The sequence below is a fragment of the Rhodnius prolixus genome, unplaced genomic scaffold (assembly GCF_049639745.1).
Source record: "Rhodnius prolixus isolate KJV_2025 unplaced genomic scaffold, Rpr scaffold_1, whole genome shotgun sequence".
NCBI lineage: Eukaryota > Metazoa > Arthropoda > Insecta > Hemiptera > Reduviidae > Rhodnius > Rhodnius prolixus.
Genome location: NW_027411581.1, coordinates 34,436,674 through 34,455,281, shown reverse-complemented (window position 1 = coordinate 34,455,281; position 18,608 = coordinate 34,436,674). Strand labels below are relative to the sequence as shown.

Sequence of the window (18,608 nt, the reverse complement as noted above, 5' to 3'; positions counted from 1 at the left end):
AATTAAAAAGTTCACCAACATGAAAATTTTTTCTTTCTTCTTATTATTTGGGTCAAAACCAACCAAAATCCACTGAAAACCAAATCGGTTTACGTTGCGGATTTTTTTAAAAAAATTTTCAGGTCAAAAAACGGCTTTTTTTGCATTGTTAAGCCTAATAAATGGAAAAACAATACAGTTTTTTTGCAAAACCAATGAATGCATTTAGAAGCTGAGGGAATTTCCGACAGATTGATGTATTTTATAAATGATAAAAATGAAATTTCGACATTCAAAATCAATAAAAAAGACATTTTTTTAGCAAAATAAGGCAAAAACATGGGTTTCTCGCATTTCAAAGCTTACTTAACAAATAAATCATCGTTTTTTTGTGGAAGCGAATGGGACTTTTCAAAAATGAGAAAAATTCCTGCAAAATACAATATTTATACACTGGAAAAAGGGAAATTTTCCAATTCAAATTCATTTAATGAAACTTTTTGGATTATTAGAGCCTAAATAATTTTTCTGACGGAAATTCCCTCAGCTTCAAAATGCATGCAGTGGTTTTGCAAAAAACTGTATCGTTTTTCCATTCATTAGGCTTAACAATGCAAAAAAAAAAAGTTTTTCCCGTTTTTTGACCTGAAAAATTAAAAATAAAAAAATCCGCAACGTAAACCGATTTGGTTTTCAGTGGATTTTAGTTAGTTTTGACCCAAATAATAAGGAGAAAGAAAAATTTTTCATGTTGGTGAACTTTTCAATTAAAATCGTTCTAGGCGAACCGTGATATATTATACTATCAGCATAACTCAATAACTTAAAACCGCATTTGATATTTCATGGATCCAAGAACTTTGTTATAGTCAGAAGGTAAAGTGCCAATTTGAAAATGCTTTTTTCTTTCAATTTAGTTGTATTGTTTTCAAAAAATATGAATTGGTGATTTGAATTAAGCTTTTCTATTCTATTCTGTTCTACAAAATATATTAAAACTGTCCGGTAGGACAGTTGTATAAGGGTTGATCATCAAAAACTGCACGAAAAAGCGTTAGGTTTAAAAACACCCAACTTTGACAATTTTTTTCTCTTTTTCTATAAAAGATAAAATTCCCAAATTTTCTTTAAAATATAGGGCAAACCCTCCTTTATGACTGTAATTTTTTTGCAACAAGCTAGATTTGATAGATATTGAGAAAAAAGATGCTCAAAATGAGCAAAAACGGCATTTTCAAAAAATGTTCTTGTTCTTGTTCTTCTTGTTCTTCTTGTTGTTGTTGTTACCTTTTTTGTAAACAACGTAGCGCCTAAACGCGTGAACCGATTTTCATGAATGAAATGTCATTCGATTCGGAATTTTATGTAGATGTGCCTTTTGGGGGTCGCGACGCTGTACATGGAATGGGAGAGGAGTTAGCCCCTTTTATGTAAGGCCCCCTCCAAAATTATTATCATTAATTACTCTGTAAATCTTAGCCCGATTTTGATAAAATTTGGTAGGATGACAGGGTTTGGGCTCCCCTACCTAACATTAAAGCGACGATCTGCTCTTACACTTGTTAAGGGGAAGTATAGCAATCGTTTCAAATTATCGAAACGTAAACCGATTTTCATGAATAAAGTGTCATTCGAATCGAAATTTTGTACAGATTTGCACTTTAAAAGTCTCGACGCTGTGCCTCATAAGGAGGGGAGTTTGCCCCACCCAAGTAAGGCCCTTTCTAAAACTATTATTACCAATATTTCTATAACGGTTAGTCCGATTTTGATAAAATTTAGTAAGAAGAAGTGGTTAAAGCTCCTCTACGTGGCTGTGAAGTGCCATCATGCTCTTACACCTACTAAGAGGAAGTATTGCAATCGTTAAAATTTTCAATGAGTGAACCGATTTTCATCAATGAATTGTAGTTCGATTCAAAATCTTTGCCTCTTTGCCTTTTAGGGAGAAGTACTGTAATCGCAGTTTATTTTTCTTACTCCTCTTAAAGGGAAGTACTGAAATCGCAGTTTAATTTTGCTATTTACGTACAAATTACCTTCCTATTTTATTCAAAACGCTTTCTCAAAAAAATTGTTATTGAGGATGGTTTGGGGACCGCAAATATAATCATTCTTTAAAAAGATCTGTCCAGTGGTAGTAACTCCGACTTAACACCTTTTCAGGTTATAATGATAAAATTAAATTTATTATTCCCAATTTTAATAAAATCTGAAAAGCAGATATGTAACTTTGCAAAACATACAAAAAAGAAAATCTATCCAAAAGGTACAAAAATCTCTTTAACAAAAACTTACAGTTTAAAATGTTAAGTATAAGGGTTGATTAAACGCCAAAAGGTACACAAATCAGCTAGTACCCAACATTTCATTGATATTATTTTAAGTAATTTTACTACATTAATTTTCATTAATATTTTTTTGAATTTATTAGATGTTTCACAGACCCTTATGCTGGCCAGTTCATTCATTTTCTTTTTCTTTTCTTTTATGATTTAAGTCGCGTCAACATCAAGGTTATTGGCGCCCGGAGCTTTTTTCAGTGCACTGCCGGCCTCCGGACAGTGTTCTCTCGTTACAGACAACTCTGTCCATCACCCGGACAGTGAGCTGTAAGAAGCTCTTAGAAAGAGAAAATCTAAGGGTCAGCAGCTGGATTCGAACCCGGAACCTCCACGTGGGAATCCAATATGCTAACCGCATAGCTAATCCCTTCCCTTCGTTCATTCATAATATTTTATTTTTTTGTTATAATTATGATAAAATGTATATTATATTTTCGTAATTAAATAGGTACTTTATTTTAGCTTTATTCCAAATTATTCTTCTGATTTATCTTTATTATGCTCTTTATTCTGAATAGTCACATATATCGTATGTATGTACATGCACGTTAAAGTAAAAAAAGACAAAGGCAGAGTCGGCTACTATTTAAATTTGAATCACGGATTTAAAACAATATTTCAGTCTAGAATTCGTCTTTCCGAAGTATTTGTGAGCACAAATAACGCGTAGGTAATATCAAGTAAATTATTCAACAATAATTAGTCATTTCTCAATTGTAATTTAATGTAGTCCCTCTAATTTTACTTATAGTAAAATACTGGAATAATTATGTTAGCTGTCATAAAAATATGCATATCTTATTTATCTTATTACAGTCATTCTAAGTTAAATGGTGTTCTACTTGAACAAATATTTTGTAGATTAAAATGGCCAGCATAAGGGTCTGTGAAACATCTAATAAATTCAAAAAAATATTAATGAAAATTAATGTAGTAAAATTACTTAAAATAATATCAATGAAATGTTGGGTACTAGCTGATTTGTGTACCTTTTGGCGTTTAATCAACCCTTATACTTAACATTTTAAACTGTAAGTTTTTGTTAAAGATTAATCATTTGCTTCGCTTTGTTTAAGAATTGTTTAATTTTCAGTTTAATTGAAAAACAAAATAATTCAAATCTGAATTCGTCTATTAATGAGAAATGGAGTACTTAAACCGTGCCCTCCGTAATTTGGTGTCGGTATTAATCACAAAGTTAGTTCAGTCGGCTTACTAAGTCCACTAGTAAGTACTTGCTCCTATACCAAGTTTATTAATCATTATGTTCCTTTTATATGGTCAGTATAGTTTTTCTATTCATTCATAAAGAGATGTACGTTATGAAGGAAGGTTATACTGCACGAGGTTGTTCAACTCTTTTCTTTCACCAAACTTTATGTTGAGAAAATTCATTTTTACTGTTGTACGTATATCTTTCAATGCTCTTAGATAAAAGAAATAAGAACTTAAAAGATGACTTAATGGAAACATCAAAGAACTATAAAGCCGCTTTAAAGCCACCTCTAAGGATAATAAATTTCTTCATTATGGTCGTAATTTTAGAATTGCTAGTGAATTTAAAAAAAAACAACAAGAAACTAGCATATAAGGAAAGAGAAGTAAAACCACACATTAAAATAAAACGGGAGTTTTTGGGTAGTCTAGCGGACAGCAGGTGTTCAAATTGGCTGATTGACAAGTGTGCTTGTCCGATCAAGGTATCCTGGCTCATGTCCTTAAGTCCAGTTAATGACCTCACCAACCTTGGTAGTGTATTTGTTTTTTATTTACCTCCATTTATTGACTTAGAATTTAAATTTTCCACATTGAGATTTTACTTTATTTAGCAACTTATTCACTTCATTCAGTAGATGTGTATTGGATACAGAGGAAAGAACTCGCAAGAAAATCGCTCTCAATAGCACACACTAATCATGATAAGAGATTCGGGTTGGCATTAAGAAATATGCCTCATACATTCCTCTGGTCGAGATTAACCAGTTAGGCGCGTTTGACGTGTATACAAGTCAAACCAAATCTCTGTTATGGTGCGTTCGACGTGTATACTCGTGAAAAATATAAAATTACCATTAACTATAAAAACTCGAAATTTTAATAAAATACACCAAGAATATTACTTGATGGGGTGTTTCCTTTATCTTACCAATAGAACTGCCAAGTATTTTATACGGAGGGGGTGGAGGGAGTCAGCCAAATGATAAGTGGTTGGTACATGTTTGGTCTCCGCATTAGAGATTGGGAATTAGGCACACAAATAGAAGCTCTCAACCCTTGTGCAATGCCGTTTTTACCTTAGATAGAGGTTCAGATCTCAGTACGAGCATGATTTCATTTTGCACAGAATTTAAAGCTCTTTTCTTTCTTGTAAAAGCTCTTGCGTCTCTAGTTAACGTGAAGCGGTGCGAGATTTTGAATGAGCACAGAATGCTCTGTAATCTCAAGCCGCAGAAATTGCAGAAAAAGTGCTTGCAGTGACAATTATGACGTTGTAAAATTTTAGTTGTTTTGCCCTGCATTTGACGTGTATACACGTCATTGTCTGATTTTAATTCCGCACACTGTGGGGGGGGGGGGGTTAAAACTAAATTCCACGCTTATCTGGTTAAAGAAGATTTGGAAGGCTTGTGGAAAAAGTCACCAATTTGAACTTTGTTCTTTGTGGAACTGGACGGAGAACTTCATCTAATACTCGTCAAATTGGGTGTCAGCATTCAAGGATCAGTTACCTCCACAAAGATCATTAACCCACTTACATAGGATAGAATCTTGAGAAAGAAGTGGCTAATTACAATATATCCACTGAAATGCCAACATTTACTTCAGACAGGGTCTTTTTTTTCTTCTTCAATAACCATCACTTTCCTGGCAAAGACTTGGTACCCTTTCTTGGGCTCTTCATAGACAAAAGAACCTACCCTCAAGACTTGAAAGATAAGCCACGTCCAAACGTGCCATCTTCTACTTGAACGCCAAAAACCATTGGACTTGAGCGTTTTGGCAAATTGGACCATCCCGTTATTCAAGATTTCTGTCTTTTCTTTTAGATTTAAATTGATGTGTAGAAAGTTTTTTTGGGGGGTAATTTTTTGATGACTCTAGCTGTTTGACCCCAAAAAGCATCTACAGTCGACTCTCGATAAATCGAAATCCAAGGGACTACAAGAAAAATTCGAATTATCGAGACTTCGAATTATCAAGAAGTTTGAATTATCAAGAAGGGGGGAAAAAATTCGAATTATTAAGAGTTTTTATTATGTATATATGTATGTACATACGTATATTGAAAATACGTATGAGCTCACCTAAGTTTTAGACATATATAGCCTCAAGTAAAAAAGTAAAAATAATGAAAACGACAAAAAAGAACAAAAAAATTACATATGTATTAACATTTCAATAAATAATAATATACATATGTACCTAATTTAAAAAATGAAGAACAGTTTTTGTTTCAATGTGGCTTGACTTAGTCAAGTGACTTAGAATTGCAGAAAGCGTTGATGGTGGAATATTGAGAGTTTTGGCGATATCTTTTTTTTCGAACCACTTTTCACGGCCGCGATAATTTTTCTTTTTGTCGGACACAGTAAGGGAGACGTACTTTCCATCGTGACAAACTAAGAAAGAGAATTGGAAAGTTAAACTGGGCTGAAAGAAGGGAAACATTATGCAGGAAATGAACAATAAGCGGAAAATGAGAAGTAAACATTACTAGGGAAAATTCGAATTATAAAGAGGGGAAGCGGCCTCGTTCGAATTTTTTTTTTTTTTTTTTTTTTAGCGCATCAACAGCTGAGGTTATTAGCGCTCGGAGCTTTTTTCAGTGCACTGCCGGCCTCCGGACAGTGTTCTCTCGTTACAGACAACACTGTCCATCACCGGACAGTGAGCTGTAAGAAGCTCCTAGGAAGAGAAAATCTAAGGGTCAGCTGCTGGATTCGAACCCGGGACCTCCGCGTGGGAGTCCAGTATGCTAACCTCATAGCTAATCCCTTCCCTTCGTTCGAATTATAAAGCCTTCTCTCCCCCTGTTGTTAAGGGAAAAGGATTTCGAGTTATCGAGCGTATCGAAATACACTGCATTCTTTCGATTTACCGAAGTTAACAGCTGTAGAGTTTAAATTATCGAAAAATTCGAATTATCGAGAGTCGACTGTAGGTAGTTAGGATTTTTTCTAAGGAATCAATTCGCTGCAATTTTTGGGCTTATCATCTTTTCAGATTAACAAGAATTACGCATATTATGAAAATTAAGAACTAGAGAATATGTTTCCTTTAAAGTCAACTAGTGTATTATTTAAATGGAATAATAATTTTTATCAAAAGTTTAATTATGTAAACTGCGATGAGAGAAATTGATATGAGAGGTCACACCTGATTGTTAACTTTTTAATTCTATTATTATTATTATTATTTTTTTTTTTTTTTTTTTTTTTGCCGGCGCATCGACATCTCGATCATTAGCGCCTAATTCTATTATTATTATTAATTTTGTTAGAAATTTACATCTGAATTTAGTATAATAATTATATTTACAAGTTTTTAACATGATTATTTAAAATTGTATTCATCCATTGTTATGCCACAAGACGGTTTATAAGGTCGCGGCACCTTCGACATCGTTATCGTCGGTGTGGATTTCTAGAGGCAGTACGGGTGTCAGTGGAAAATACGAGTACTTGTGGAAAGTAGTACTGATAGGAGCAGTAAACAAGTAGTGGGATAACAAATTCACTTAAATGTTTTTCAAGTACATTGTATAATATATATACAAATCATTAATTTATGAATGGTAATTAATTCAATAAAATGCGACCGAATACAATCAATAAATTGAAAATAATGATGTTATTTATCTTAAATAATATTTATCTGTTGGAAGCAATACCGCATTTTCATGTTGTAAATGGCTGCGAAGAAAGGAGTTAATTAATTTTAAGGAAGAAAAGAATACAAGCAATACTACAAGTAGTTAAGAAATAAGAAGTTGATTATCTGTAGCTTGCGAATAAGAAGTAAATCTGTTTAGGCGTACTCACTTTTGGTGCGTGTGGGAAGTGCGTTAGTATAAAAACTTTAGGACTGTGCAGCTCTAATAGAGACCAGACAGCCTTACAGGTGTTAACTACGTTTCGGGACCTGTCTTCGCCAAACATTAAATCACCTCATTGGCCCAACAAAACTAATTTATTTAACTCATTTAAATATAAATCTAATTTCGGAATTAATTTAGCGCTTGTACTGATCAAAATTTTGATTCTTTTATCACAGTCTTGTTTATTTAGTTTTACCTCGAATCTCTCTGCAGTTAAATCAAATGAACAGCGTAAAGTTAGTATTTAACATTTTTTAATTTTAATTCAATGTATTAAGTTGTTTAGGCTTCTTGATAGTGATTTGGATTAAAAATGAAACTTTAAATATTTTGTTTATAATATTTTATAAACGGTGCTGATAAATCTATACTTAAGTTTGATGTTTGCATCGCAAATTACAGTTTGTCAAAATATTAATTTTAAAAAGCATTAAATGGTAGAAGGTAAATTTGTATTAATAAAATACAGTCACCTTTAAAATGTGTTAACGCAACAAATGTTTTATATATTATATTAAAACTGTCCGGCAGGACAGTTAACATACATACGATATATAGGGGTTGATCATCAAAAACCGCACAATAAAGCGTAACTTAACTTATTACACTAATTCACAACACTATTTACAATAAAATTTAATATCACGCACTAAGAATATCTTAAACACAATTTATAAAATAGAACTTCACTTAAAGATTCACTTAATAAGTCACGTGAAGGTTAGGTAAGCAGAGTGGCCAACTTTTTTTCCTTTATTTTCGTTCATAAATAAAATAAAATTAGTAAACGTATAATTAGCGAATTAGGGATATTCTTTCATTCATAAATAAAAAAAAGTTGGTCACTCTGCTTTAGATAACCTTAACTTACCAGCTGATCTTCCTGGCCAGTTACCGGCGGCTATCTTTAACTGATAAATGATGTCTCTTTATTAACCTGATTTTTAAGTAATATTAGTGCGTGTTAAAGTTAATTTAATTTTATAAATTGTGTTTAAGTTATTCTTAGTGCGTGATATACAGTTCTAGTGCGAATAGTGTTGTGAATTATTTTAACTGGTGTCAAGTGCTATTGGGCTGGTGGGTGATCTATTGAGATGCTGATGAACTTTTATATTCTTCAAACAAGGTAAGACTTTTATCAATTAATTATTTTAAATTTCAATTATATTTTTATTAGGCTTGCATGCAGATAACATTTAATTATTTAATTATTACTTACAAATTAATATTAATGCTACGTCTTGATTATGTTAAGTGTTAGTTAATTCTTCAATTTTGAATATTACGAAAAGAATTTAATTGATATCTAAACCTTTGTTATGTATTCTTTAATCTTATTTTTCAATCGACTGTAAGTTTTAAAATATTTGCTTTAGTAGAAAGCAAAACTAAGTTCTAGAAAATTAGATTATGTAAAGTGAGGTAGCAGAAAGTCATGCGAGTGTTAGAAAGATAGGGCGCTAATGACCTCAGTCGTCGATGCGCCAAAAAAAAAAAATGAAAAATTGAAAAATATTTTATTAAAGCTACCAAGTGGTATAGATTGCGTATTATTTATTAGAATAATTTGAATATTGGGCAATTCGGCAGATGACAAAATTTTTAAAGATCAAATGGGCAGGTGTGCCAATGAGTGGCGATCAGCCTGCAGATATTCCAGATCGGGACAAGATAATGTTACTCAAATAAAACATTATATTGGTAATTAATATTTGCATTATCGTTTATGTTGAAAGCCAGCATCAAATATTCTTTTTGCCTAATTATGTCCACTCAGGTAGCAACTACTTGTGTATCATTTTATATATAATTATTGGTATTTCAGGAAACTATTTTGTGATTGTTTAACCAGCATAATTCTACATGTAAACTATCTTATCATAGTTTTTATTGTAACTTTAATGTTCATTAATTATTATAGTTTAACATAATGAGATATGATGCAAGAGATATGTTTCTGACGCATACTTGAAAAGTGCTTAAGATTTGGGCAATTCAGGAAAGCGACAGAAATGTATTTTCTTTCTCTTTGTGGTCATCGGAGATGATATCATTCAGCTTGTCTTGGCCAACAGAGCGGTATTTCTTATTTAGTGATGTAGTCATTCCGTTGGTGATCATTCAACCATCTTTCTGTTAAATAAAGTGGATGATATCCTAAGAGGATTGGCCAGGAAGAGTGCGCCTCACAGGGTTCTATTGCGGCACCCACGAATTAAGAGCAGTCTTTCTTCTTTGTCGTCTGACTAGACAGTATGGTGTATGATATTGCAAACTTAGAATGTTCGGTGGATTTAAAATACAAAAATTTGAGTTCGAATCGTTGAACCTTGTTGTTAATAGTACGCAAAAGTAGAAAAAGTGTTCACACAAAATTTTGTTTTATTTTACTTTAAATCATTCGAAGCGAAACAGATTTATAATTCTCGTTCATTGCCACAGTCGTTTTTTTTAGTGGCCACCTCCTCCAAAAAATACCCACTAACCCAGTAAATAACTGTTTATATGTAGAAACCCTTAAAACCCTTTTATCTAACTAACGAAATGATCACTGAACGGCAGATTTGTCCAAATTACCCTTATTTTAAGTATGCTATAACCTTTTACGCTCCAAATTTAGTACGCACGCAAAATTCTTTGTTTTTTTGGTACATTGTTTTAGATTTAAAAAAAATGGCCCACTTTTCTTTAATGATTCCTCTAATTCTAAACGATAAGCTTGAACTGCTGTAGAAAATTACACAGTTTATGTATTATATAAGAAAGGCGCTTTGGCTGAATATTCGCTGTTATTTTCTGAGCCTCTTAAGAATAATTTGACTTTATAAAAAATTATAGCAAATAGGAGCAATTTGATAGCTTTTATTTCGCTTTATTTTAAAATATAAAAGTAATTTCCGCCATGTATTTATCTGATATTAGAGGTTTTTTTGTTTTGTTTAATTGTAACAAATTTAAGAGTTTTAAAACATGATTTTAAAGCCCCAAACAAGGAGAATGGTTCTTCTAGAATCTCACGAAATGTTAAAAACTTAATTGAACCTTCAAACTGCGATATAAATCTTTGTCCATCTCTTGAATAGAAGAAGAGCTCCGCGCAGTCCACCATCAAAATGGCTAGGCAAGATTGGTGGAATCTCCTCTGTAGTTGGTCGAATATATTGTGTTCGTTGCACTATGCATAAACTAACGCCTGCAAGGCGAGAGGCATGTTCATGATTTATGTACAGAGAGGGGAGCTTACAGAAATATTTATACGAATAGCTCTCTCAGCCTCTTCCAGTCTCTCACATATTGTAACAAAAACGTGCTCAGTTTGTGTTTGGTTCAGCTCCCATTCGTATGTCCCTCGGTAGGGTTTCCTTCCGGGCCATGTTCTACACTCCGAAAAACGAGTTGTATAAATGTTAAACACAACTAATAAAAGAACCTACAAATGGTGAAAAGAATTTGTTTGGAATCCCTCACACTAATTCAAGCATTTATGGTCAATGATTTACGTACACTGAAATTGGTCGGAACTTTTGTGCTAACGTTTCGATCAAAACTATTTGAACAATAGATTGTTAGTAAAGAACATAAAAAATGTTGGTCATAATGTACATTACCCTGATATACTATAAGCTTACTCCTCAACCTCTCCAAAATCTTTGAAAAACTGCTCCTAAAGAGAATTCTGCCCATCCTTGGCTCCAATAACATTATTCCCTTTCACCAATTCGGATTCCACGCCAACCTCTCTACTAGCCAGCAATGCTTCAGAGTCGTCGATGTCATCACCTCTGCTTTTGAGAATAAAAAGTACTGTTCAGGAGTTTTCCAAGACATTGCCCAGGCCATTGATAAGGTATGGCACTTAGGTCTCCTCTACATACTTAAAAAATTCCTATCAGACACTTATTGATTCTTATATATTTTTCTTTTATATTGATATTTTGATTCTACGATCCTATTTAACTCATCGTCATTTTAAAGTACGAGTGGGCTTCGAATATTCTCTAGTTAAACCTATCTCCGCCGGAGTTCCACAAGGCAGCATCCTTGGTCCCATCCTTTACACCATATACACTGCTAATATTTCTACACACCCAAACACCTTAATCACTACTTATGCTGACGATACTGCCATCCTCTCTACCCACACAGAACCATCCGAAACCTCCAAATTCCTCAAGAGCACCTCAACTTAATAGGAAGCTGGTGCACCCATTGGCGCATAAGAATTAATGAAAGCAAATGCGCACACGTAACTTTCACGCTCAGGCGTCAAACGTGCTAAAATGTGTTTTTACTCAACAATCCCATCCCTTCCTCGAACGTAGTAAGCTACCTGGGTTTTTACTTGGACAGTAGACTCACGTGGAATCTCCACACGAGACTCAAAAGACTACAACTAGACCAAAGGTACGGACAACTAAGATGCATGATCGGACCTGAATCAAAACTGACTACTCCAAACAAACTAACCATCTACAATACTCTACTTCAACCCATCTGGACTTACGGATCAGAGCTGTGGGGCTCAACTAAACCTCCAATATCTCCCGCATCCAATCCTTCCAATCAAAAGTCCTCCGCCGTATTGTTAATGCTCTCTAATATGTCTCTAACTTCAACCTTCACAAAGGCCTAAATTTCGATTTTGTCACTGAAACAATCCATTCACGATTCCTCAATATCCACCTGCCATCCCAATTCAACAGCTCAAACTCTTTCCTCATCAACCCATCCTGATAATCCTTCATGACGTCTAAAACGATGTTGGCCGGGCAGCTTTCGCATCATGTATTGTACTTATTGCAATCAGACTTTGCCTTATATGTATATGTATTTTTATACAAGTAGCAAATAAACACATACATATACAGGGTGACCAGAGTTATAGGCTCCACCCACTTTTTTTTTAACGGCGGGAAATTTCGAAAAAATAAAAAACACGTATTCAATCATTTTTAGTCTAGTTTATTTTCAGTGATTGACCCATTTTTTTAAACCTCTGTATCTCAAGATACAGCATCCAACTTTGTTTTTTCAAATGGAACGTTATATTTTTTGTTGCATATTTTTATAGTATTTGAGCTCCTAAAAAAAACAAAAAAAATTTTTTGAAATCGGTTAGGTTTTTCAAAAGTTATGATAATATAAAATATGGAACACAAATTTCAGTTTACTGTCAAAATTACGTTATTTTTTTTAAAGAATCTGTTCAAACTGGGCACAATCAATGGATAGGCAAGCCAAAACTCTGGACTCCCACGCTTTGCTTGTAGCAGCACTTATGGTGGCGAAGTCAAGATCTAGGCAGGCTAGAGTTATTCGACGTATCAGATCATCGACTGAAGCCACTGGATTAAGGATACTTTACACTTTATTTTTTAGGTATCCCCACAAAAAATAGTCCATTGGGGTTAAGTCCGGAGATCGAGGTGGCCATTGGATGGGACAATGAGTCCCTAAACACTTTTCATGGAAATTTCTGTCCAGGTAACCTCGAACCACACTCGCATTATGTGCCGGGCAACCATCTTGTTGAAAATACATATCTAGCCGACGTTGTAGAGGAACATCTTCTAGCAGAACTGGCAAAATGTCTCTTAAAAAAAAAGTTGGATACCTTGCACCAGTTAAGTTCTCTCTGTAGAAGTATGGGCCGATTAGTTGATTTCCTAAAACTCCACACCAAACGTTTGTAGAAAAAACAACCTGAACGTCGAATAACTCTAGCCTGTCTAGATCTTGACTTCGCCACGATAAGTGCTGCTACAAGCAAAGCGTGGGAGTCCCAGAGTTTTGGCTTGCCTATCCGTTGATTGTGCCCAGTTTGAACAGATTCTTTAAAAAAAATAAAGTAATTTTGACAATAAACTGAATTTTTTTTCCATATTTTAAATTACCATAACTTTCGAAAAACCTAGCCGATTTCAAAAATTTTTTTTTTGTTTTTTTTAGGAGCTCAAATACTATAAAAATATGCAAAAAAATATAACGTTCCATTTGAAAAACAAAAGTTGGATGCTGTATCTCGAGATACAGGGGTTTAAAAAAATGGGTCAATCACTGAAAATAAACTAGACTAAAAATGATTAAATACGTGTTTTTTATTTTTTCGAAATTTCCCGCCGTTTAAAAAAAAAGTGGGTGGAGCATATAACTCTGGTCACCCTGTATATAAATAAATGTTGGTAGAAACTTAAATTTGTTAAGTAAGCAAATATGGAGACAAATACAAAAACTGAATTTATATACTTTTCAATTAAAATTACTTCGATATCCGTTAATGTTTAATATTAATTTACGTCGCTTTAGACAGACAAAGGCTTCCTTTACCTCACTTTTGATCAATGAGGTTAAAAATAAAACATTATAAATACAAAACTTGAGAATACTATCAATTACAATAAATTAATACTAACACTAAAGTAAATAAAAATACCAAACTAAAAGCAAATTTACACATTAACAGAAGTTTATTTGTTTAAAGTGATATTAAGGAGATAAAAGTTTTACACACGTTTGGAATGATGGACTAACATGATGTTGTTATTGTTGGGCACATTGTTTATTTGTTGTAGACGATGAGAAGTATAGAGGGGGCATTCAGAGTAGCTGTAGACTTTGGAGTGTATAATACAATTAATTTTATTACACTTGTTAGCCTTCATTCTGTATAATTCTTCAGCTTTTATTAACACTTTTATGATGAAAATATGTTAATAGCATTATGTGCACTTAATGATGTATTAAGGATAAATTATAGAGAAAGAAAGCGCACACTCACTCTTACTTTGTCATTAAACTGCTGATTCTTTTCAACAATTTTATAAAACCTGATCTTTACAAAGTATTGTAATAATTAAAATTTAACATTTAACAATTAACTACACAAATGGTATGTGAAGCATATTATTTATTGTTTTGGACACTAATTTTTAATTTAGAAGGTTTCTAGTTAACTAATATGAGATAATGCTTCTCTCACAACTATAATCTAAATTAGAAATGATAAACCGAACAATGGATAATTTGGTTTTATTTTTTGATTCTCCTTTTTATTTATTTATTATCTCTTCTAGTAATCAAAGCTGTTCTTTTCTCAATCATGTTCACAAAAATTATAATTAGATTTAAGGAAAGTAATTTTTTTTAGAGTTCTACTGAATTTTGAAGTTAATTTTTTGGCAGAAACATTGTGCAACGGATTTTAAAATTATTCTGCAGTTGTTAATGAAGTCGATAGTTATTCAAAATCTTGAGGTCCAAGTCAAGAATATGGTAATTTGAAGCTTCACTAGTCTGCTTGATTAGAGATGATGATTTTGAAGCAATATGATAATTTAGGGTAATTCCTGCGCTAATTTAAAGCAAGACAATCCTCCTTTCATAGAACACTTTGCTCGCCTCTGATAGTCTTTAATGAATCTTAATTTATTTTCTAAAAAATTAGTTTCTAATTGGTAATCCAAAATTACAACTTGCTTAAATTATTTTACAGTATTCTGAATGGCTTGAAAAATTTTATTGGAACTTAGTACAGTGATAAAAACATATAAATGTGGAATTTTTATTGGGATGAGTTTTCTTGGTAGGGATTGAGATGAGAAGAGTAGCTTTGCTCTAAATAACCATTTCTGTGCAGTATATGTGGTCGTATCTCTTGTGGACTGTTGAGGTGGGTTACATCTATTGTTAAATTTCGAATTTATTTAAAATTTCTCAACCGAAAATTCCTTTTTTCTGCAACCATGTAGGGAAGTTCTCATTACTCAATTAAAATCAGCTGTGTAATGCCCAACTTCCCACACTAGTGGGGGGAAATTCCCATTAGTGTCACTTTCCGCACAAGTGAGTGGAAAAACTTTATTGTGCTTCCTTGATATAAGAAGTTTTGTTATTAACATAAATATTAAAGCTGTAAAACTCTAATAAGCTTATTTAAATTTATTTTATTTAAATAATTAAAAAACGAATATTAAAAAATAAAATAAAAATTGAAAGGAATATAGAAATAAAAATAATACTTTAATAAATAATTAGATATTTTTAATTATAACAGTTAAAAAGGTTATAGTGTTACCTTATAGAAATTTAAAATGGATTCTAGTGATTCCTGTTTAGAAAACACTCCTCCATCAATAAAAGAAACAGCAGAAAATGTAATAAGTAATGTAAATACGTAAGTAATGTAAATAATTGTAACATAACAATAAATGTTTATAATAAATAAATTACTTTTTGTAGACTGTAAAAATGAAATTTTTAATTTTATTAGTTAATAAATGGTTGCAGAAAAAATATAATATTTAACTCTAGTGTAAAGTATTTTCCTCACACTCGGCAATTTGCACTTGCACTCGCATCGCTTCGCTCGCTCGTGCGTGCAAACCCTGCCTCGCGTGAAGAAAAGTACTACTTTCCACACTTGTTAAATAAATAACTATTTATTCAATAGATTGTCCATTTTTTGAGATTCTCGTGAAAGTGGCTCCCCTTAAATTTTGTACCTACGCGCACACTTATTTATTAATTTTAGTACCTCCGCCTTAGAACAGTTTCTGAGGAGTTATTGCAATGGGATTCCCTGGTATATTGTTAATTATTATTATTATGTTATATTATTGTGTAATTTACGATTTAACAAACTGTATAATGTTGGTAATGATCAAATATGAATAAAATAATTTTTGTTTATAATTTTTTTTTTTTATTTAGTAATTTACAATCTGTATAAGTATATACAATAAGTAAATAGGATGTAAAAAAGATGAACTGGAGCGGGAAGAGCAGGAGGAGAGAAGCTACCCAGCGGCAGCACTCTCTATTGAGATAGGGGAATATGAAGAGGAGAATATGAGTATGAGAGAGGAGAGATAGGAGAGCAATGACGTTTAGTTCTTAGGCTGGAAACATAGTGGAGCGGCGAGCAAAGCGAAGAGCAAAGCGGCGAAATCAAACACAAGTAAACATATGGGACCGCGCATAGTGGAGAGCAAAGCGAAGATAGAGCAACGCTATCTATAGTGAGTGGAGCAATGCGTTATGACATGTTTGATTTCTTCGCTCTCATCGCGCTCAATTTGTAAAGGTTACTTTTCAAAGGTTACGGATATTGTTACATTTATTGGTTTAAAGAAACCTCTATGGGAACATAGTATTTGCGAAGCTACAATAGTTTTTAACAATTAATAATTAATAGTTAAAATTAATTAACAATTAGTTAATGGAGAATTCAGGTAATTTTTGCTACATTTAATTTGGTTCTCAATCCCTTAATGCTAACTTTCATCTAAATACTAGGCAAAATTAAATTACATTTTCACGTCCTACTACTTCTGATCAGGACGAATTCTCCAATCCTTCTTCTGTAGCGTTGTAGTACTCCAGTTTTTCAGATGAATAACATTAATTTACAAGAGTACAATTCTGCAATTGTTTGAAGATCGGCATAAAAGGGATATGTTGTCACTGGCCTCCCGCTCGCAGCATTACTCTCTTTATAACCAGCTATTGAGTCAGGATCTACCTGATAATTATAAAAAATATATGTCAGACGAGGGTAGTTTACACCTAAAGAGAGTGGTGTTTCGGGCGAGATGCCAGCTGTTAGATCTGAACTTCAAGCCGTGGGCAGATGAAAATTCCCGACTCTGCACTATGTGTAATTTGGGTGTAGAAGAGTGTGCTTTCCACTTCCTTGCCGTGTGTCCGATACTCAGGGAGTACAGGGTAAGGTGGTTCAATAAGGCAGAATTGACTAGTGACGAGATTATAAGTTTTTTTAACGGAAGGGGCAACTGGTACCCGTTGTATTCATACGTACAGACCGCATCCACTTATAGAGCTTTCCTGATCTCACAATACAATGGATAGTTTTATTTTTCACTTTAATTATTTATTTTTATTTATTTTATTCAGTTTTATGTATTTTACCTTTAATCTCATACTAATTATTTTATCTCCAATCTCTTACTACTGAAGTATGTTATTTTTGTTTTTTTTATTTTTGGTTGCATTAAAAAAAAAAAAAAAAAAAATGTGTAATTATTATTTAATTAAGTAAATTGTTTATTAAAATTAGAAGTAAATATTTTCAGTTGTTTTTAACATACGAGGTTAACTTGGCAGACGGACAAATGTCCATTGTCTATAGTGTATTTGTATATATAAATTTTTTGTGTGTATTTTGTAAATTAGAAAAATAAAAACACTATCTATCTATCTATCTATCATCTAAATACTAGGCAAAATTAAATTACATTTTCACGTCCTACTACTTCTGATCAGGACGAATTCTCCAATCCTTCTTCTGTAGCGTCGTAGTCCAGTTTTTCAGATGAATAACATTAATTTACGACAAATCATGGAGTAGTGATTTAATAAAATTATTGTTTTTTTTAGTTGACTAATTTCTTTTTATCTGTATATATTTCTATTTTGTTTTTATTTATTTTTTTCTTACCTTAAAGTAACTGCCAGGAGTAATGGGGTTGCACTGGGCTAGTTTGTAATCAAATGTTGAAATAGACATTCGAAAATACGCACGAAACTTGCCAGGATGCTCCCGAAGTTGTTGGTACAAGTGATGAAATTCACCAAGTTCATTTCTAGACTTATTTATGTTATGCACACTGCAGCTCCTACTACTAAGCTGCTGCAAATACCAAAGTTTCAACGAATAATTTTCATACAAAAATAGTTCCTCCATCTTGTTTTGTCAAAAGGAGAACGCGACTAAACTCGTCACTAAGTGCATGCGAATCTTTGCTCGCTACTCGTCGCTTTCTTTGATTTGAAGCAGCTATCATCGCCGCTTTGCTCGCCGCTCCACTATGTTTCCAGCCTTAGACAGTAAGGAAGTCACGGGGCCGCTGGCGATTCAGTCGGCGAGGAGTATTGTTAGGGATGTCAGAGGAGGCAAGAGACTGTACTAGGGAATGTTGAGGTCGGGTGAAGAGTGAGGTTAGTCACGTAGAAAGGAGCGTCAGCTATCTGTCGGAGGAGTTTTGACTGAAATGTTTGTACTCACCGTATGTTTGTAGGTTTGGTTAATAAAATAATTAAAATCAAATATTCGGAATCTCAAGAAAATGGACAGGTTAGAACCTTGATGGCGTTGTAGCAAGAAAAAGTCATGTGAGTGTGTTCACGCTAGATTTATTTACGATCACTTCCACTGGTCGATTGAT

At 33.1% G+C, this 18,608-nt stretch overlaps 1 protein-coding gene and 1 long non-coding RNA gene across 10 annotated transcripts in view; one reads left to right on the top strand and one right to left on the bottom strand.

Annotated features, from left to right (window-relative positions):
• ss (aryl hydrocarbon receptor spineless) overlaps positions 1-18,608 on the bottom strand; it is a 285,172-nt gene that overhangs the window by 23,239 nt on the left and 243,325 nt on the right. Inside the window, exon 1 of one of the 8 annotated variants that reach the window (XM_074138452.1) lies at positions 7,968-8,176. The exons of 4 other annotated variants lie outside the window; for them this stretch is intronic. In XM_074138452.1, coding sequence (XP_073994553.1) covers positions 7,968-7,991 — 24 coding nt within the window. In that variant the 5' untranslated portion in view covers positions 7,992-8,176. Of the gene's footprint in view, positions 1-7,366; positions 7,864-7,895; positions 7,917-7,967; positions 8,177-18,608 lie in introns of those variants that run through there. 3 more of the 8 variants (XM_074138472.1, XM_074138463.1, XM_074138443.1) reach the window with 3 other exon arrangements.
• The window catches only part of LOC141459411 (uncharacterized), a 31,914-nt gene continuing 21,646 nt past the window's right edge, over positions 8,341-18,608 (top strand). For both annotated transcript variants that reach the window (XR_012461467.1, XR_012461466.1), the window contains exon 1: positions 8,341-8,551. This is a non-coding gene — a long non-coding RNA (uncharacterized lncRNA). The remainder of the gene's footprint in view (positions 8,552-18,608) is intronic.